At 40.6% G+C, this 17,987-nt stretch overlaps 1 protein-coding gene across 3 annotated transcripts in view; it reads left to right on the top strand.

Annotated features, from left to right (window-relative positions):
- MCM9 (minichromosome maintenance 9 homologous recombination repair factor) overlaps positions 1 to 17,748 on the top strand; it is a 99,942-nt gene extending 82,194 nt beyond the window's left edge. For all 3 annotated transcript variants that reach the window (XM_087865422.1, XM_045798553.2, XM_045798552.2), the window contains 5 exons: positions 4,582 to 4,784; positions 5,400 to 5,603; positions 6,632 to 6,714; positions 7,186 to 7,331; positions 11,666 to 17,748. In XM_087865422.1, the coding sequence (XP_087721548.1) occupies positions 4,582 to 4,784; positions 5,400 to 5,603; positions 6,632 to 6,714; positions 7,186 to 7,331; positions 11,666 to 13,124 (2,095 nt within the window). In that variant the 3' untranslated portion in view covers positions 13,125 to 17,748. The remainder of the gene's footprint in view (positions 1 to 4,581; positions 4,785 to 5,399; positions 5,604 to 6,631; positions 6,715 to 7,185; positions 7,332 to 11,665) is intronic.
- The last annotated feature ends 239 nt before the right edge of the window (positions 17,749 to 17,987 follow it).

Genomic DNA, 17,987 nt, shown 5'->3' with positions numbered 1-17,987 from the left:
GGGTGATGGGCATTAAGGAGGGCACGTGATGTAATGAGCCCTGGGTGTTATATGCAACTGATGAATCACTGAACTCTACCTCTGAAACTAAAAATACACTGTATGTTAATTAACTGAAATTTTTTTAAAGTAGCTTTTCCAGAAACTGGAATGTTTTCATTCTTTGAAGTTAATGTAGAAAAAAATATATATTAGCATGATTATCTTATGACTGTTGAAGCCTGTAAGTATAGAATGGCATTGCATTTTAGAAATACTGAACTAAGTAAAGATTTATTTTTTATTTGTCATGTATTTAGTGAACGTTTATGAGCATTTAATATGTGACAAGCATGTGAAGATAACAATAAGTCACAGTCCTTCAAGGAGGACCGAATTGAGTAGGAAAAAGATAAGGCAAGTCAGTGAATACCTAAAGCATCAGGCAGGTTCTTTCCAACCACAGGAATGGTTTCAGATGGTACACGGGGGGCGGGGGGCAGTCTGCAGGTAAAAGGGCACTGCTTGTGGAGCAGGCCGGTCTGGGTTTGAATGGCAGCTCTGCTGCTCTCTGTCGCCTGTGGGGGAGTTACTAACATCTTTCAACTTCTACTTTCCGTATTTCCAGGTTGGTGATATGCTACCTACCTTTCAGGTGATCGTGCATATTAGAGAGAGTATGTATACATAAAGCCTAGCACAATGCTTCCTATTACAGATATGATAGTTACCTTTATTATTGTTATGGAAGAAGGTGGAGGTCCTGCTGGGGTTAGAAAAATGACCATTACCTTACACTAATTCGTGAGTTCATTCAGTAGCTATTCAGTGAGCCACCACTACGCACCAAGTACTCAGGATTCCACTGTGTACGTGTGTTCTGCGTTTTCTAAAACCCCATTCAGTTGTAAGTGCAGTAATGTTTGTTTGCGTCACAGATCTGCAACCACCAGGCCTGTGTACTGCCTTCCCGTCTTTCAGATGACCACTCCTCTATTTTCATTGCTCACATTTCCACTCACTGCCCATCAGGCTGTCCTTTTTCTTCACGTATAAATTGTCGTTAGCCCCCTCCCTTAAGTTTGTTTCATTTTGTCCCAAATAGGAATCATTCACTACCTTCTTTCTGTTCATTTTTCTTTTCACGTCATGGATAGCTTTAAGATGATACACCTTATAGACACGCAGGGGTCTCCGCAGCAGTGTCTCTTTGCCGGTGCTGATGCTGACACGGATGCCATCGTCCGTTGCTTGGCAGGCGCCGTGTAGAGCCTCCTGTCCTGCAGCAGTTCTGTTGTAAACTGACTGACGGCAGGGGCCTCCGTGTACCTTCTCGAATTCTCAGTCCAGTCCTTTGCACACAGGAAATGTCTTAAAATTGTGTATTGATCAGAGAGGAAGAACAGTCCATTTTACCTCACACTAAAAATAATTTCTTTAACAAATCACTTTATATGCAGTTGTATTGTGTTTCATTGCCAGTATTCCAGCAATATTCCTTCTGTATGATAAATGCAAACAGCCTCACTTCAGTATGGATTAAATATGTTTTGTGGGATTCGTTAGGAACAATTTACTACATTCTTTTTGGCAAACTGGATTCCAAGTTCTAAACAACTGCCTTTACAAAGCCGTTTTGGCACATAAATTATAAGATATAGGCCATCTGTTCAGAATTTTTCCCTTTCAGTAATTTTTTAAAAGGGAATTGGGTTTTAAAGGGGGATTTAGGGCCTTGTTTGTCGTTCTTTGATGAGCGTCTTCTTGTGCCATTTACCACAAATAAAGATTCTCAGACTTTTTCAGTCTTAGGGCATGGGCTGACCGCTAGAGCCAACTGGAAATAGATCAGACATTAACAGATGTAGCACATGTTTGCTGATGTCACCGGGCTGTGACTGCTGAGAGGCAGACGTGCGCTATAACTAAAAACGGCCATTGAATGGAGAGCGTACAAATTTACAGAGAGAAAACAATCTATGTTTGTTATTGTTAATGAATATGCCATGTTATTTTGGGGACTTTCCATCATTAATAAGTTTAAAAACAGTCTCTAAGTTATGGCAGAGCCATACCCATGGCGCCACTGCTCTGTTCAAGCCTCGTGTGCCTCTCCCCCTACCATGGCCCCACCTCCTCCATGGGTCCTGGCCACAGTGTTCCCCATCTAACCTGCCCATGGCACCCAGGCCTCCTCAGTCTGCCCTTCACTGTCGCTCCGTAAAAACGTGATGCTTTTCATGTGTCTATTGGCTGTCTGTATGTCTTCTTTGGAAAAATAACTGTTCAGGTCCTCTGCCCATTTTTTTAATTGGATTATTTGGTTTTTTTGGTGCTGAATTGTTTAAGTTCTTTATATATTTTGGATATTAACCCCTTATTAAAGTTACCATTTACAATCATCTTCTCCCGTTCAGTAAGTTGTCTTTTGTTTTCTTGATGGTTTCCTTTGCTGTGAAGAAGCTTTTTATTTTGATGTATTCCCAATAGTTTATTTTTGCTTCTACTTCCCTTGTCTTAGAAGATATATCTAGAAAAATGTTGCTATATGGGGCACCTGGGTGGCTCAGTTGGTTAAGCATCTAAATCTTGGTTTCAGCTCAGGTCATGATCTCAGGGTCCTAAAATTGAGCCCCACTTTGGGAGCTCAGCATGGAATCTCCTTGTCTGACTTCTGCCCCTCCTCCCTGCTTGTGCAAGCACACACACTCTGTCTCTCTCTTTCAAATAAATAAATAAATAAATAAATAAATAAATAAATAAATAAAATCTATTTTAAAAAGAAGAAGAAGAAAGGAAAGTCTTGCTATTGTTGATGTCAGATGCAAATCAAAACTATAGTGAGATACCACCTGTTAGAATGGCTAAAATCAAAAAGATAAGAAACAACAAATGTTAGTGAGGATATGGAGAAAAAAGGAACACTCATGCGCTGTTAGTGGGAATGTAAATTTATGGTATAACCATTGTAGAAAGCAGTATGGAGGTTCCTCAAAAAATTGAAAATAGAAATACCATATGGTCCAATAATTCCACTTTGGAAAACAAAAACACTAACTCAAAAAGATATATGCACTTTTATGTTTATTGAAGCATTATTTACAATAGCCAAGACATGGAAGCAACCTAAGTGTCCATCATTAGACAAATGGGTAAGGAAAATGTGATGTGTATACACACAAACTCACTCTTTCTCTCTCTCTTTCTCTCTCTCTCTCTCTCTCTCACACACACACACACACACACACACACACACACACACACACACGGGGTGGGGGAGGAATATTACACAACCATAAAAAGGGATGAGATCATGCTATTTGAGACAACATGGATGGACCTAGAGGATATTATGCTGAGTAAAATAAGTCAGGCTGAGAAAGACAAATACCATATGATTCCACTCATAAATGAAATCTAAAAAAAAATGAAGCAGAATCAGAACTATAAATACAAAGAACAAACTGATGGTTGCCAAAGGGAAGGGGGGATGGGAGTTTGGGGAAAATAGGTGAAAGGGAGAGGGAATGAGTTCAGTTTTGAATGAGTAAGTGATGGAAATAAAAAGTAGAGCATAAGGAATACAGTCAATGATACTGTAGTAGCTGTGTAATGGGACAGGTAATAGCTATACTTGTGGTAAACATAGAATAATGTATAAACTTGTCAAATCACTCAAGTTATACACCTGAAACTAATATAACATTTTGTGTCAGCTATATTCAAAACAAACAGAAGACATGATGCTAATCAGTCCTTATTTTTCCCAATTTCCTTTTCCCCCTCCCCCTCTTTTCCTCCCTTTGTTTCCCTCCCTCCCTCCTTCCCTCTCTCTCTCTTTCTCTTTCTGACTCTTGTTTCTTTCACTTTTAGAAAAACCAAAAGAAGTGAGCACACAGGAAGTTTTTGCTTCAACCACTTACCGTTCTCCTAAGTCACCCCTATCCCTCACCTTCACTCTCACAAATATGTGTGTGCATGTAGGTGTGTATATTTGTATGTAGGTGTGTGTGCATATACATACACATATACATCTATCTATCTATCTATCTATCCATCTATCTATGTGTGTGTATACATATAGATATGTGTATATGCACACACTTATCTCCCTCCACTTAAAAAAAGTCCAGATGTTACGAAGAGTCCAGTTCAAAATCTACTTGGTAATGTTTCTCTAATCATCTCTTCCATCCACATATATGAATATACATCATCTTTACTTCCCCTGGAAGTGGAAGTAGAACTTACCATAGTCTTTCCTCTCTTACCATTATAGCTCATAGATTACAAGCTCCTTAAGAGCAGTATCCATGTTGAGTTAATTTTGTATACTTCTTAGCACCCAGCAGAGGGGTCTCTCATAGTAGGGGCATAAGAAGTATTAATTCAATAATAACTTCCCTTCAGGATAGACTACTGTAAATGTCCTTCTTTCGAGCTTGATGTTTGTGATATGTCCTCGTATCATTCCACATCCTCTTTCACACAAGTCTCTCTAGATTTTCAAGGTACAAGAGCAGCCCCTTTTTATTAACAAGTTTAATTTTGCTTTTTATTTGAATCTCAACTGTCAGTGAATTATACCATCTCTTTTAATAGCCTCGTGTGCAAGCTGAACACAAGGACCACCATCCTGGCAGCCACTAACCCCAAAGGCCAGTATGACCCCCACGAGTCCGTGTCTGTGAACATCGCCCTCGGCAGCCCCCTGTTAAGTCGATTTGATCTGATCCTGGTTTTGCTTGATACCAAGAATGAAGACTGGGATCGTATAATTTCCTCCTTTATCTTAGAAAACAAAGGTACGTGGAGATAAATCATTCAAGTTGACCAAGAAAAAGTAGACGTGACCAAATGAAATCCTCTTTGAAGAAACTGAAGTAAATACCCAAGGTACCCTACCTTATTGGCATTAGAGAGATGCTTGCACAGAAGGCAGTCAGAGGAGCCGGTTAGTCCACCCAGAATAATGAGCAGAAGAAAAAGGGCCTATGGATGATATTACAGTCGGTAAATATGTTCTTTGTGATGAAAGGGGGCAACCTTATGATATGTAATTACCACTCACCTCTTGCGCTGCATGCAAAGAAAACTGGACTGAATTATGAAACAGAAATCTCTAAATGTAAGCTTCTCTTTAAATTAGATTTAGTCAAATACTATGTCAATTACTGTAGGACAGACCAGAATTATTATGAATAATTTTAGCCCCTGTAGGAAGTTTACCTTTGTCGAGCTTAGATCCTATGGCTACTTATTCTTGAGCTATATGCTGTGCAGAGTCAGATCTAGGCTTCAGTGGCCACAAACCTGAAGGTTATCTTTGTTAAAATGAGTGTAAGAACTTTATCAAAACCCTTGAAGCGAGATGTTTGCCTGTTCTTAGAAATTACTGACCTAGCACCTGATATATACAGGTTATCCAAGCAAATCAGAGAAGCTCTGGAGCATGGAAAAGATGAAAACCTACTTCTGCCTGATTAGGAATCTACAGCCCACGCTGTCTGACGTGGGTAATCAAGTCCTTCTCCGGTACTACCAGATGCAGAGGCAGAGTGATTCCCGGAACGCTGCCCGGACCACCATCCGCCTGTTGGAAAGCTTGATCCGATTAGCAGAAGGTTTATTTCATTCAACAAATAATACTTCTGTTGGGTGCCCAATCTGTGCAAGGCATGGAGCTTGGCACCATGAATTCAAAGATGAAAAGGAAGACTCTCTACTCTAAGGTGCTCATAGTCACTTAAAAAGTAAAGGCTCTGAGCCATGAAGCCACTTCTTCTGGGGACAGATTATGGGTATGGAGTAGAATGTAGCATCATTAAGAAAGAGGAATCTTGGTGACATCATTCATTTAGAAAGTCTTATTTACTAATGTTTGTTTCTCAATGGCAGTCTGTTAGCATTTGGGGTGGAACACTTTCTTGCTTAGAGTTGTTTCCTATATAGCATCTCTGTTTTTTTCCTCACTAATTACCATTTGCACCCCACCACTGACACAGGAAACTAGCCCATCCCAAAGGCATGAGACTTACATGTATACATACAAGTAACATGCATCTCAAGACTTTTTTCCTAATAGTGACTTTTACACTTAGCTCTTGTTAAAATAACTCTAAAAAAAGTTCCACTTGAACTGAATGTATCATATGATGACAGAATATCTGCTTAATAAAAAGTTCTGTAAAACCAATGCACTTCACTTTGTCAAGGATTTATAGCTAATATTAAGACAAGAAGTACCCCAAATGCAGGCTGGTGAGTTTGGTAGTTTTGAAAAGCCCACAGATAAAGAGAAGTGCCAGAGATGAGAAATGAGTTTGATATTGTAAATTTCTATAAGGAACAAGAGAATGAGGATTAAAAGTTGTTGAGTATTAGATATATGCTTCTATAACCCCTTTCTTTGTGGAACCCAGAGTACTTTTTCATATAAATACCCAGAATCATCATGGGCTATGCAAGATTAGCCCCATTATTAGAGAAACAACTTTAAAGCTAGTTGAAATGAGACTTTTGTGCTTGTTTTAGTAAAATGAATTTGTTATTAGTAGCTCATTCATTAAATATAATTTTTCAGGGGAGTTAAAGTATTACAAAAATCACCTCAAGTACTCATTAAGAATTTCTGTCTTCATAATTTTCTTAGCTCATGCTCGCCTGATGTTTCGTGACACTGTGACTCTGGAAGATGCTGTTACAGCGGTGTCAGTCATGGAATCCTCAATGCAGGTGAGGGTATTTTGCACCTAATATTTGAACCCTAATTATAAGCATGTAAAAAAATAAAAGACAGTTTATAGCATATCATGAGTTATAAAAATGATCATTTTCTAGATATAGATCCAAAGGAAACCATTTAAAAGAAGGGGAAAAAAATGTCATGGAAATATCCTTTGCATCAGTAGCATTGCTTTTGCCCACTGGTGTACAGTAGTGGGTCTCAACTCTTTTTTTTCCTCCGCATATCTGGTGGATGCTCATGGTCTCACTAGCGGCAGTGTGCTTCTTGGAGCAATGCTTGCTACCAGGAATTGGGGGAGAGAACTGCTGAAATTCGTAAAAGGCCCCCAGGTGACTCTGATACCCAAGATGGGGGTGGAGAAAGCTGATTTGGGAGCAGTGGTCTCTAGTAGGTGCTTCCTCATTTCAGGTTGACCTGGTGACTCCCCCCAATATTTTCCATTTTCTTCGCCCCTGCAGGGAGGTGCCCTGCTAGGAGGTGTGAATGCACTCCACACTTCCTTTCCTGAAAACCCTCTGCAGCAGTACCGGAGGCAGTGTGAGCTTATTCTGGAAAAGCTGGAGCTGCACAACCTCTTGAGGGAAGAGCTAAGTAGACTTGAAAGGTGAGAAAAGAAATCCAAGAAAGGCTTATAATGGAAAATCCTTGTTTGACATTTAGTGAAACGAAGGAAGTGGAAATTAAGTGGAAAAATCTGTCTGTAATATCTGTAGGGGATTGGCTCAGTTATCTGTTGCTGTATAGTCAACTACCGAAAAGCTCAGTGGCTTAAAATACAAACAAAAAACACCACCACCACCGTTGTAGTGCTCACTTTTCTGAGAGTCAGAAATTCAGGAGGGCTCAGTGGGAACGCTTATCTCCACTCCACATTGTGTTGGCTGGGATCACTCCTACATTTAGCTGGGAGTTCCAGGTGGGACTGGAACTTCCAGAATAGCTTGCCTCACACGTATGGTGCCTTAGCTGGGATGGCTTAAATGGCCGGGGGCTGGCTGGGCTCTCAATAGCTTAAGGCTCCAACAGAACAGCACGCCTCTTACGAGCTGGGCTAGAACTGGTACAACATCATTTCTGCCACATTTTATAGGTCTGAGCAAGTTACAAGATCAGGCCCCATGCAAGGTAGAGGGACATAGACACACCACCTCTTGATGGGAGGAGTGACATAGACATACAAGAATGGGGGAATTGATGGCTGCCATCTTTGGAGACCACCTTCCATAGCTACATTTCCTTGGTTTGCTGGTTTGGTGAGCCTTATAGAGAACAACGGCTGGTCCTTTCCTGTATATAGCAAACTGTATATTAATTTACTGAGTTTATACCCCTGGGCCCCAATTACATGAGAAACACCAAGGTTGGCGACTCATAGTTTACACTCAAGACACACAGTTTCCATGGAATCAAGAAATCTTGGTAAATAGGCTTCATTCTGTTTACTGCCACTACTTCTTCCTCTTCTTTTCTTTGGTTCAATAGAAGTAGAGCAGTGCTATTCAGAGAAATGTCTGGGAATGCTGTTAAGAAAGAAGAAATTGGACTCCAGGAAAGTGATCTACCCCAGGCCAGACCCAGACACAAAATATTTTAATAATTTGGCTTTATCATTTTTCCTTGCCAGGAAAGGACATGTGCAAGGGAGTTTACATAAAGAATCTTAGTATTTATTAATATTTTAATTTTATTCTTAATGTTTTTAAAGCTTTCTTCCAAGCGTAACGAATATTCGATCTTTATATAACCCTGGTGAAAGAAAATCACAGAAGACTGAGGCCCAGACTGCTTTTAGGCCAGCGGAAGCTAGCATGTGCGGAAAGTTAGAGAAGTCGAGATAACTAGTACTGACTTTCACCTGGGAAAGGCCCTCTTGGTTCATTAGCAACAGATCTGACCCTCCCTTCAGCATCATGATTTTCCTTCCCTCCATGCCCAAAGTCATGACTTTTAAAATTTTACATATTTAACAGACTAAAAAAAAAAATCCCCAGTGAGAACGATGTATTTTATTAAAGAGGAAAATCTGTTTCTCATCCCATAGGGTAACAACTCAAGAATGACAAAAGCAATGTTGCAAAACGCCACTTTCTAATGATTTGTTAAAATGTGGACACATGGGAAGGAATGCGTCACGTGCATTACCTAAAGAATTTTTGCCCCCTCTTTAATGTTTGCATGCTCCCTGCATACGTGAGCTTCTAAAAAGCTAGACTTCCGAGTGTGTACCTGTGAAACACGAGTGAGCAACGGCAGGGGTGTCCATTTGGGTATCTTCGTGATCAGTGCAAGCGGCTCAGAACCGCCCTGAGTCTGGCTGGTGGCATCGACCTCAAAGCTGGGGGCTGGTGAGCGGAGACATGTGGAAGCAGGGCAGCTGCTGAAGGAGAATTTGGGGACTGCAGTGGAACTGTTGACTGAATAAGTAAAACCCTGAGAACTTTCTTCTTGGCTTTTCTCCTTTCACTCACTGTCTTCATCCAGTAGCATTGTCTCTTAAACTCCTGAAATGCCAGCACAACCTTCCTGGGGGAGTGTGGGGACTAGCTTTGTGTTGCTAATACCAGGTGCCAGCCTGCAGTAATCTTGCCCTTTGTATAAAATCAACCCCCTTTTCTTTTGGTCTGGCTTTTTAATGATCCAGAGCCTGGTGTTGAGATGAAAGCTATTCCTTTGGTTCTTTTATGGTTTGATGTAGCGGATCCTTTTCAGGCCTGCCCTGGGCCTGGCTTGGCTTTTGGAGAGGCTGCTCATTTTGACTGACCAGAAACTGGTCACGTGGACCAGAAGCTGTCATTGCTGGATTCAGGAAGGAAAGGAGTATGAAGCTCAGAATCGGTGTTATGTGATAGAAAAATAGCAGTTGGACTTACCAAATTCAAAATGACCCTCCTGGAGGGAAAGAAGAATAGGTAATGATCTAAAAAAAAGGATTCTACCTTCACATATTCTTTTCTTCTGGTATAGACGTCTTTGATATGCAGGGCCATGTTCTGGGTGTTGATCCTCAAAGCTGTAAAACCAGGTGCCCCGCAATGAAAGTGAATGACCTCCAAGTCACATCTAAAGCCAGTCTTACCATGTGAGACAAGCCCAAGTAGAATATGGGTTTATCCCCTTAGGAAAGAGTTCTCTAACCCTTAGAGGGGTCCTACGTGAGTAAAACAACTATTCGTATTTTGATCACACTTTTCTTCTGGAAAATGCTTACTAGTGACAGCCAGCCTCAAATGGTGGCCATTGTATTCACCTGAAAACAGAATGCCCAAAAGCTGTGTTTTAGGAAGGTGTAGTAAAACTGCAGACATTTTATGTCGGGAAGAATTTAATTCCCAAAGTCACAATTAGACTAAAATGGTAGGGCTAAATTATTCTACAGCCCTTTAAAATTCCCTATCTTTTAGAACATTTTTATGGAGCTTTAACAATTATGAATATCCCTGACCTCAATTTGATGTATATTAGATAGTAGTAATTTTGAAAGCTATTTCTTTTTTTGTTTATTTGGTTATGACTACAATGAATATGGATTTTGCTCTATTGATGTGTCCAAATCTATGGGTGAGTGAATATAACCCAGTATTTTTACAATAATTTTTGTGGGTTTTTTTCCTGATCATAAAAGGTAATACTTTTCTTTATAGAGTATTTTGGAAAGTAACAGTAATAAATTAAGAAAGCAAAAATCACATATAATCTTATTTCCCAGAGAGGCCTACCATTAACATTGTAATGTATTTAAATATATTTAAATTTAAAATTCATTTAAATTTAATATCTTTTCTTCTACGCCTTTTTCTATGATTACACATGATTCTTAGAATAATTTACTCATCTGCTTTTTTGTTTAATTCCTTTTCAAATTTAACACATGAAAGCTGGGTCATGTTGCCCCTTATACTGAGAAGCTATTTCTGGGTTGTTAGGAAGGGCTTTCTGAAGGACCTCCTTTTGAGAAACTACCATCTCTGTTACAAATTGGTCCTCTGGCGTTATTTCAGTTTCTAATATCCCCAAGATTAAAAATGATTATCACAGGGGTGCCTGGGTGGCGAAGTCGTTAAGCGTCTGCCTTTGGCTCAGGGCGTGATCCCAGCATTCTGGGATCGAGCCCCACATCAGGCTCTTCCGCTGGGAGCCTGCTTCTTCCTCTCCCACTCCCCCTGCTGGTGTTCCCTCTCTCGCTGGCTGTCTCTGTCAAATAAATAAATAAAATTTAAAAAAAAATGATTATCACGATCAGATCCTTCATTCCGGGAGGTCAGTAGGTTCACCTCGGTGTCAGCCTGATGGAGAGTAGCTGCCCAGAGCACATGTCAGAAAATGGGCTGAGCCTTGCAGGAAAGATGTCCCAGTTGCCTGGGGGCGGTGTGCCGTGAGCGTGATGCCCCAGGGGCAGTGTGAGCCACAGCGCAGAGGAATCACGGTCTCTACTCCCAAGGAAGGTGACTTTTAGGTGCACTAACACCAGTACTCAGGTGAAGAGATGTGAGGGGATCATAATTTCTGCTCTTCCACTTTGTTTCTGATCTGCAAACCGGCTGTGAAACAACCACTTGATCCGCAACTGGCCACTGCAAGTAGCGATAAGCCTGTCTTGGAGGGGAACATTTAACAAGAGAGATAAGAATGAGCATTTTACACTGACCTTCCAACAGTCTTAAGTAACTTAAATGGACTTGTAGGGAGAGCTTAAAAGTAGACAAGCCTGCTACTTCATTTCCTTGGTTTCACTAAGTTTTAAAATGATTATCAGAGCACTTAAATTCTATACTGATGAGAAAGGATGATTTCCTCCTGCTGCTCTAAGAGACTATATTTGGTATTAACTTGGAGTTATGTTGGACTCAAGCCCTTTAGATGGCGTCTCGGAGGCTAAAGAAATGGAAACGTTAAAGCAAATTCTCTTCTCTTCGTTTTCCTTATTTATCTCTGCTACAGGTTACAGAATCAGAGTGTGCGCCAATCCCAGACACAGGCAGTGGAGGCCGAGACTAACCCAGGACCCTCAAACAATGATCCAGGAGAAACATCAAAGTCCAGAATCTGGTCGGCACAGCAGGAAGTGAACTCTAGCATGCTGACGTCCTCTCCTGGAGGCAGTCCTGAGGGAAGCCCACTTCCTGATCCCCCATCCCATCAGGGGCCTAACGGATCAACAAATAGAAAACATTCCGCTGAGCACAAAAATAGCAAAGATGACAGTTTGGACTGGTTTGACTCCATAGCAACTCATCAGCTTGAACCTAAAAACGCTGTGCCTGTATCTCCCAAAACAGCTGGGGGAAAAATGGCTTTGCAAACCTTCAGGAACAAATCTCAGGGTAAAGAAAAGAGGGAGCCAGGCGAAAGGAGCAAACTGGAAACTGGACAGCTTCCAGCACCAGGAGAGACAGAAGCTCCGTGGAGGCCAGACCGTGTTGAAGGTAAAGAGGCAAAAAAGGCAGCAGTCGTTTCGGAGACGGCGGTGTCTGCCGCCGAACCAGACTCGGTGCTGACTCACCGCGTCTCCAGGAAGCTGCAGCAGCTGCGCAAGGCCAGCGCCCAGGAGTTGTGCAGAAACCCCGCTGAGGTGCCTTTACAGCCAGGCCCTTCTCATCCTCGGTCCAGTCCTGTCCGTGGCCCCGAAGGAACATTGCAGACTCCCAAAAGAAAGAGACAGAAACCCCTTACTCAGGTGGAAGAGCCTGAACTTGGAAGTGTGGAGAGTCCAGGTCCCCCACTGGCCAAACTGGCAAAATTTACTTTCAAACAGAAGTCAAAACTGACCCACTCCCCTGAAGACCACAGTCCTGTGTCTCCTGGCACAACCAGAGTAGCAGTTCCAAGTCCTAGAACTCTCCAGAGAGCGAGAAGAAAAGCAGCTCTGCCTGGGAAGGGTCCACAAAAGTTGGCCTCCCCCTCAGGAAGCAGAAACTCAAATCAGCCACAGGGTCAGGCAAAGGAGGTGCCCCAGAAGGCACCGGAGGAAGACAGATCAAGAGAGAAAAGTGAACATGGCCCTGAAGGAAGAGTTACCTGGCCTGAATTTGAGCTTGGGAAACAGACTGGGCATTCTCTTCTTACTTGTCAAAGAAAGGAAGAGGTCTCATGTAGTAACAAAAGCAGCAAGGTTCATGCTTGCACATTAGCCAGATTGGCAAACTTCTCCTTTACTTCCTCCTCTGAATCCAAATCAGGATCCCCTCCTCCCCCTGAAAGTAAGAACCAGGGGGAGAGAGGCCCCAGCCCTCCTCCCGGGGCCGCAGCTACAGTGCTTGGCAGGAAAAGGAAAACTTTTCAGCTGGAGGGGTCCACTGAGAGATTGCTTCTTTCCAAAAAATCTCTCTTTACTTTATCAGAACTAGATGATGAAGCATTGGATTTTGATTGGGATGAAGAAATGAGAAAGAAGCCATAATCATGAAAAGCTTTCTGGTCAAATTTCAGCCTCCCCCACCCCACACAGCACCTTCGGGATATCGACATGTGTTTATACATGTACAGAACTATTGGCCATATCGAGTACCATGCTGAATACCAGCTCCCCTGACAGGTTTTATCTTGGTGACTTGCAAAGGTGTATAATCAATGCCGGGCAGTGTGATACCAGCACTTGAATTAATTGACATTGTGCAATTAATTTTGCAAACGGAATACTTGTATTCCCAAAGATGTTTCTGTTTGTTTGGGTTTGGTTTTTTGTTGGTTTTGTTCTCTCTCTCTCTCTCTCTTTTATTAGGGGTTGGGTCTTCCTGAGATTGCTTCTCCCCTTCACCCAGAAACAGATGCCAGAAAGGTAGCCCTCATAAAGCTAGCAAGTTAGATTAACTCCTTTCTGTTTTTTTTCCTACTTTTTTTCCTTCACCTAAGATGTGCAAAGTGTGGTGAATATTTATTATGATTTGCCAAAATCATGTGATTTTTCTAATATTATTTCTGTGTTTGTTCTCATGTGTCAGATCAGATGTGACTAATGCTTTTCCTTCTTTGAGAGGCATCCTTACAATTGCATGGTATTCCTCAAGATCTCGCAGCTGGTCTAACTGTAGCTTTCTCAAATATTGACCTTTTGAGTTTTCCCTGTTTTCTTGAGCTAACATTTTGTGTTTCAGATTCTTTGTATCGTTGGGGGACCTACCTTCAACACAACTTAAATCCTGTAGTTAGAAGGAGAATGTGCAGTAATCTCAATCGTATATCATGGCATCTACCCAAGTGGTTAATATGGAAATGTGATTCCTACTAAGTTATGATTCATTTGTCCTTCAAAACCAAGCAAATGATGACTGTTTGGTAGAAATAGACAACTTAAGCTTTGTCTTTCTTAAGTCCTTTTGAAATCACTTCTTCCTTTGGATTCTAGCAGGGGCTGTTAGGATTCCATAATTATAGACTTTCTCTTCTGAATTATGAATTTTTAAAGTAATAATTAATAGAGGCTTTCATTGTCTGAGGCACTTTTAGATGTGAAGAATACCCAAAATTATATGTACTTCATTTAAGGATTCCTTCATTAAATTCATACCAAAAAAAAATTAAGGAACCCTAAATTTTCTTGAGCATTTAAACGTTGAATGCAAAATTGACTAATTAAATTTTCTGAAAAATTTTAAACTGTGAGTACAAATTTAGTATGGATGAGTCTTATGAAATAACACCTTAAACAGTGATTATAAATGTTTTATTGCACATTTAAACGTTGAATGCAAAATTGACTAATTAAATTTTCTGAAAAATTTTAAACTGTGAGTACAAATTTAGTATGGATGAGTCTTATGAAATAACACCTTAAACAGTGATTATAAATGTTTTATTGCACATTCACTTCAACCTATTCTAAAACATTAGGACCATGGTTTAGGTAATTTCTTGTTATTTCCATACTTAATAACTTCCCAGTATAATATGATTCTTAATGTGATTTATTCCTAAAGTCTCGGTATTAGTACTTTCCCTGAGTTTCAGTGGTCTGCCAGAAATGAGGGAGAAAGAGAGGATCTGGGTTATTGACCAGGTGAATCTTGGTCTAGACATAGTCTGGCCTGATTGTATAGTAGACCGAGGTAATTCAATCGTGAGTCACCATGCCAAGCTGTTTTTTGTGGGGGTGTTTTTGTGGTAAGCTTTTAATTCGTCTTCTTATAAATGTTTGTCTTTGAGACTTGGTATCTTTTGCAGTTATGATGCACTAATCTTTGGATGGCTGGTAGTACCTAACCTGTTGGCTTGTCATTCGGGTATTTTGATCTGTTCTGTCTTCATTATTTAAAATGGCGATATTCCTTATTGGGAATCTTGATTCCAGAGCTTTCATTTCTTGGTGATGAGGGATTTAGTTTGTGTAGTTAACGTATCTCTTCAGGACATTTAAATTCATGTTTTAAAATATGGTGTTGAATTGTCTCTCTTCCTTAATTATTGTATATGACACCCTGTGCCACCTGCTGCTACCTGGTTATTATTTTTGCTCACCTTACATCCTATTGTTTACGCTAATAAATCCACCCTGTTTTTTATTTTAGTACCTTCTTCTACCAGGATCATTTGACCAAATTCCTAGTTCCATATATTTTTTCTTTGATGCTTACGTGGTTGGAAATAACTATATATATAAATATTGTAAACAGACAAAATTATTAGAAGGAATAAAATACTCAGTATGGGGGCATCTGGGTGACTCAGTCTGTTAAGCGGCTGCCTTTGGCTTGGGTCATGATCCTGGAGTCCTGGGATCGAGCCTGAGCCCCGCATTGCATCAGGCTCCCTGCTCAATGGGGAGTCTGCTTCTCCCTCTCCCTCTGCCCCTCCCCCCAACTTGTGCACTCTCTCTCTCTCAAATAAATAGAATCTTTTAAAAAATAAAATACTCAATATGAACACTCCCCTACTTACTAAACAATTTAAACTTGCATCACAGTCTACATTTTGTTATGACTACCTTGCTGTGCTTGTATTTGATGGTCAAAGTCTCACAACTTGATCAATAGGAAGTCCCATTATGTTGATGCTAATGTCCTTTCAGGACTCTGACATTTCTAAAAGTAGCCATAGTATCTGAAAACAACAGCATGCTCCAGACACATTTTGATATTTTTCCTGCCTCAAGTCTTAGAATCAGTTACCCCCTAAGACAATCTATTCCCTTTCCGGGCTGTTGGTATTACAGGCCAAACTCACCATCTCAAGGATGCACAGGGGAGTCAGCCGTGGGCAGGAGGACTACTGCTGCTGTTGGCTCCCTGTAGTAGTTTCAGATCTGAAAATGACTAATGTCCTGAGGTCACATTTTATTCTGCTGTGTCCTGCTTTTCTTACATTATGTGATTTCACAAGACTTTCTCCTATGTGGTATTTAGCGTGTACCAAAGAAGCACATAGGCATCCTGGGGGAAATAAGTACAGTCTCAAAAATCATATTTCTGGTCAAAAAAGGAAAGTGTAAGAGTAACCTTTAATTCTGAATCAACATGTCAGAATATTTTTATTTCAGGCCAGTGAAGTCCTTGAAATCATTTTAATAATGCAAAATTATTTTTTTAAAGATTTATTTATTTGAGAGAGAGAGAAAGGGGGGTAGAAGGACAGATGGAGAGGGAGAGAGAGAATCTCAAGCAGACCCCAGGGTGAGTACAGAGCCCACGCAGGGGTGGATCCCACAACCCTGAGATCATGACCTGAGCTGAAATCAAGAGTCCGACACTTAACCCTAACTGAACCGCCCAGGTGCCCCAATAATGAAAAATTATTTAAACACAATAAAAATTATACCTAATTTTCTTTGTGAGACCCCAACCAGAATTTTAACTCTATTATAATTATATAAAAGAAATGAGTTTTCTGACACTGTAAAAGGTAGTGTCTTCAATGTATATGTGATAGTCTAAAATTTATGATAGGGATTTTATTATGTAATTTTTAGTGTTTCTTAGAGATACAGACAGAATAAGCTTATTATTCTGATAACCTTAAACTGTTCGGCTTAATTTAAACTTTAAACTTATTCTGAAGGTATACCAAAACTTTAATATTAGATATCTACTCTTGGTTGAAGAATTTTAATTCTAACAAACACTGTACTTCTAATACCTTCCTCAAGTGCTAAACCCACCTGGCTGATAGAATGACTGGAAGACCAATTCTAGAGAAAATCTTAGGTCAACCACAAAGAGGAGACCTAGAACTCACTTTTAGCCAATCCACAACACTTAGGAATTCAGAACCAACCTACACTGAAGTCTAGGTCACTAGGGACTACCTGCGGCCAGGTTAACTTTTCAGATGCAGTTTATCAGACAGCCTAGTTCCAAATTTAACAAACTCAGAGTGTGGCAGGCTAGGCCGCTGCATATTCCTCAGTGTTCAGAATCACCTCTTCCATGTCTGCTTTCCATATTGTTAACATTCAAGAAGGATAAAAGAAGGCTCCTGGCTCACATATAAGTACTCACTCCAATAGGGGTTTTGCCGTCCATGTCCCATGCGACAAGTGCCCTAGCCCCCCAGGTATATGGGGAGCCATTGCCCACACATGACCTTCACTGTTCCTCAGAAGACCTATACAGGAAGCTGTGGTAATTGCTCCCTATGACGCACTTTTCTGTTGTTTTCTATCGCTTCCACTCTCTCTCCTCTTAAAGGCTTAAAAATGCATCTAAATGTACTATTTGTATTAAATATTAGTATTAATCATGTATTAAATATTGTACTTAATACTTTAAAGTGAACTTGACAGAAACGTTATGTTAGGCTTAACTAAATTGTTGATGTGTCTATGTAAATATGCTGATTCAGGATACAGTCCCAGAAGGGAAATAGGATATACACACTGGGCCTGATGTCCCCAAGAATTAGGGTATGAGTTGTTTAGCTTGTGAGCACAAATGGTTTTTAGGCCACTCTTCTCTGCATATGGTTAGAACCTTAATTAAGCTTTGGCCAAGTTGAGCCACTGGAAGTCAAACATTTGTACCAGGTGCATTTTTATGTGGGGGCTATCATGGTTTAAGACTGTCATAATAAAGCAAGCCGGTATTGAAATATTGCTTAATACTTGAGATCTAACTTTTTCAGTGCCTACTGATACATAAAGGAGACCAGATAGCCTAGCAAATTGGGAATCAGGCAAATCGGATTCTAGAACTGAATGATCACTAGCCGGCAATGTGACCGTGCTGTCTTCAAGGATCGTTCCATAGAAGCAGAGGATTAGGCATTTCTGATTTGGGTATTACTGAGTTACAGAAAGGGAAAACTTCAGAGGCTAACTGAAATAAAAGGTTCA

Source organism: Ursus americanus, chromosome 11 (assembly GCF_024610735.1).
Source record: "Ursus americanus isolate L20-20 chromosome 11, mUrsAme1.1.p, whole genome shotgun sequence".
In the NCBI taxonomy this organism is placed as follows: Eukaryota; Metazoa; Chordata; class Mammalia; order Carnivora; family Ursidae; genus Ursus; species Ursus americanus.
This window is presented reverse-complemented; position numbering and strand designations above follow the sequence as displayed.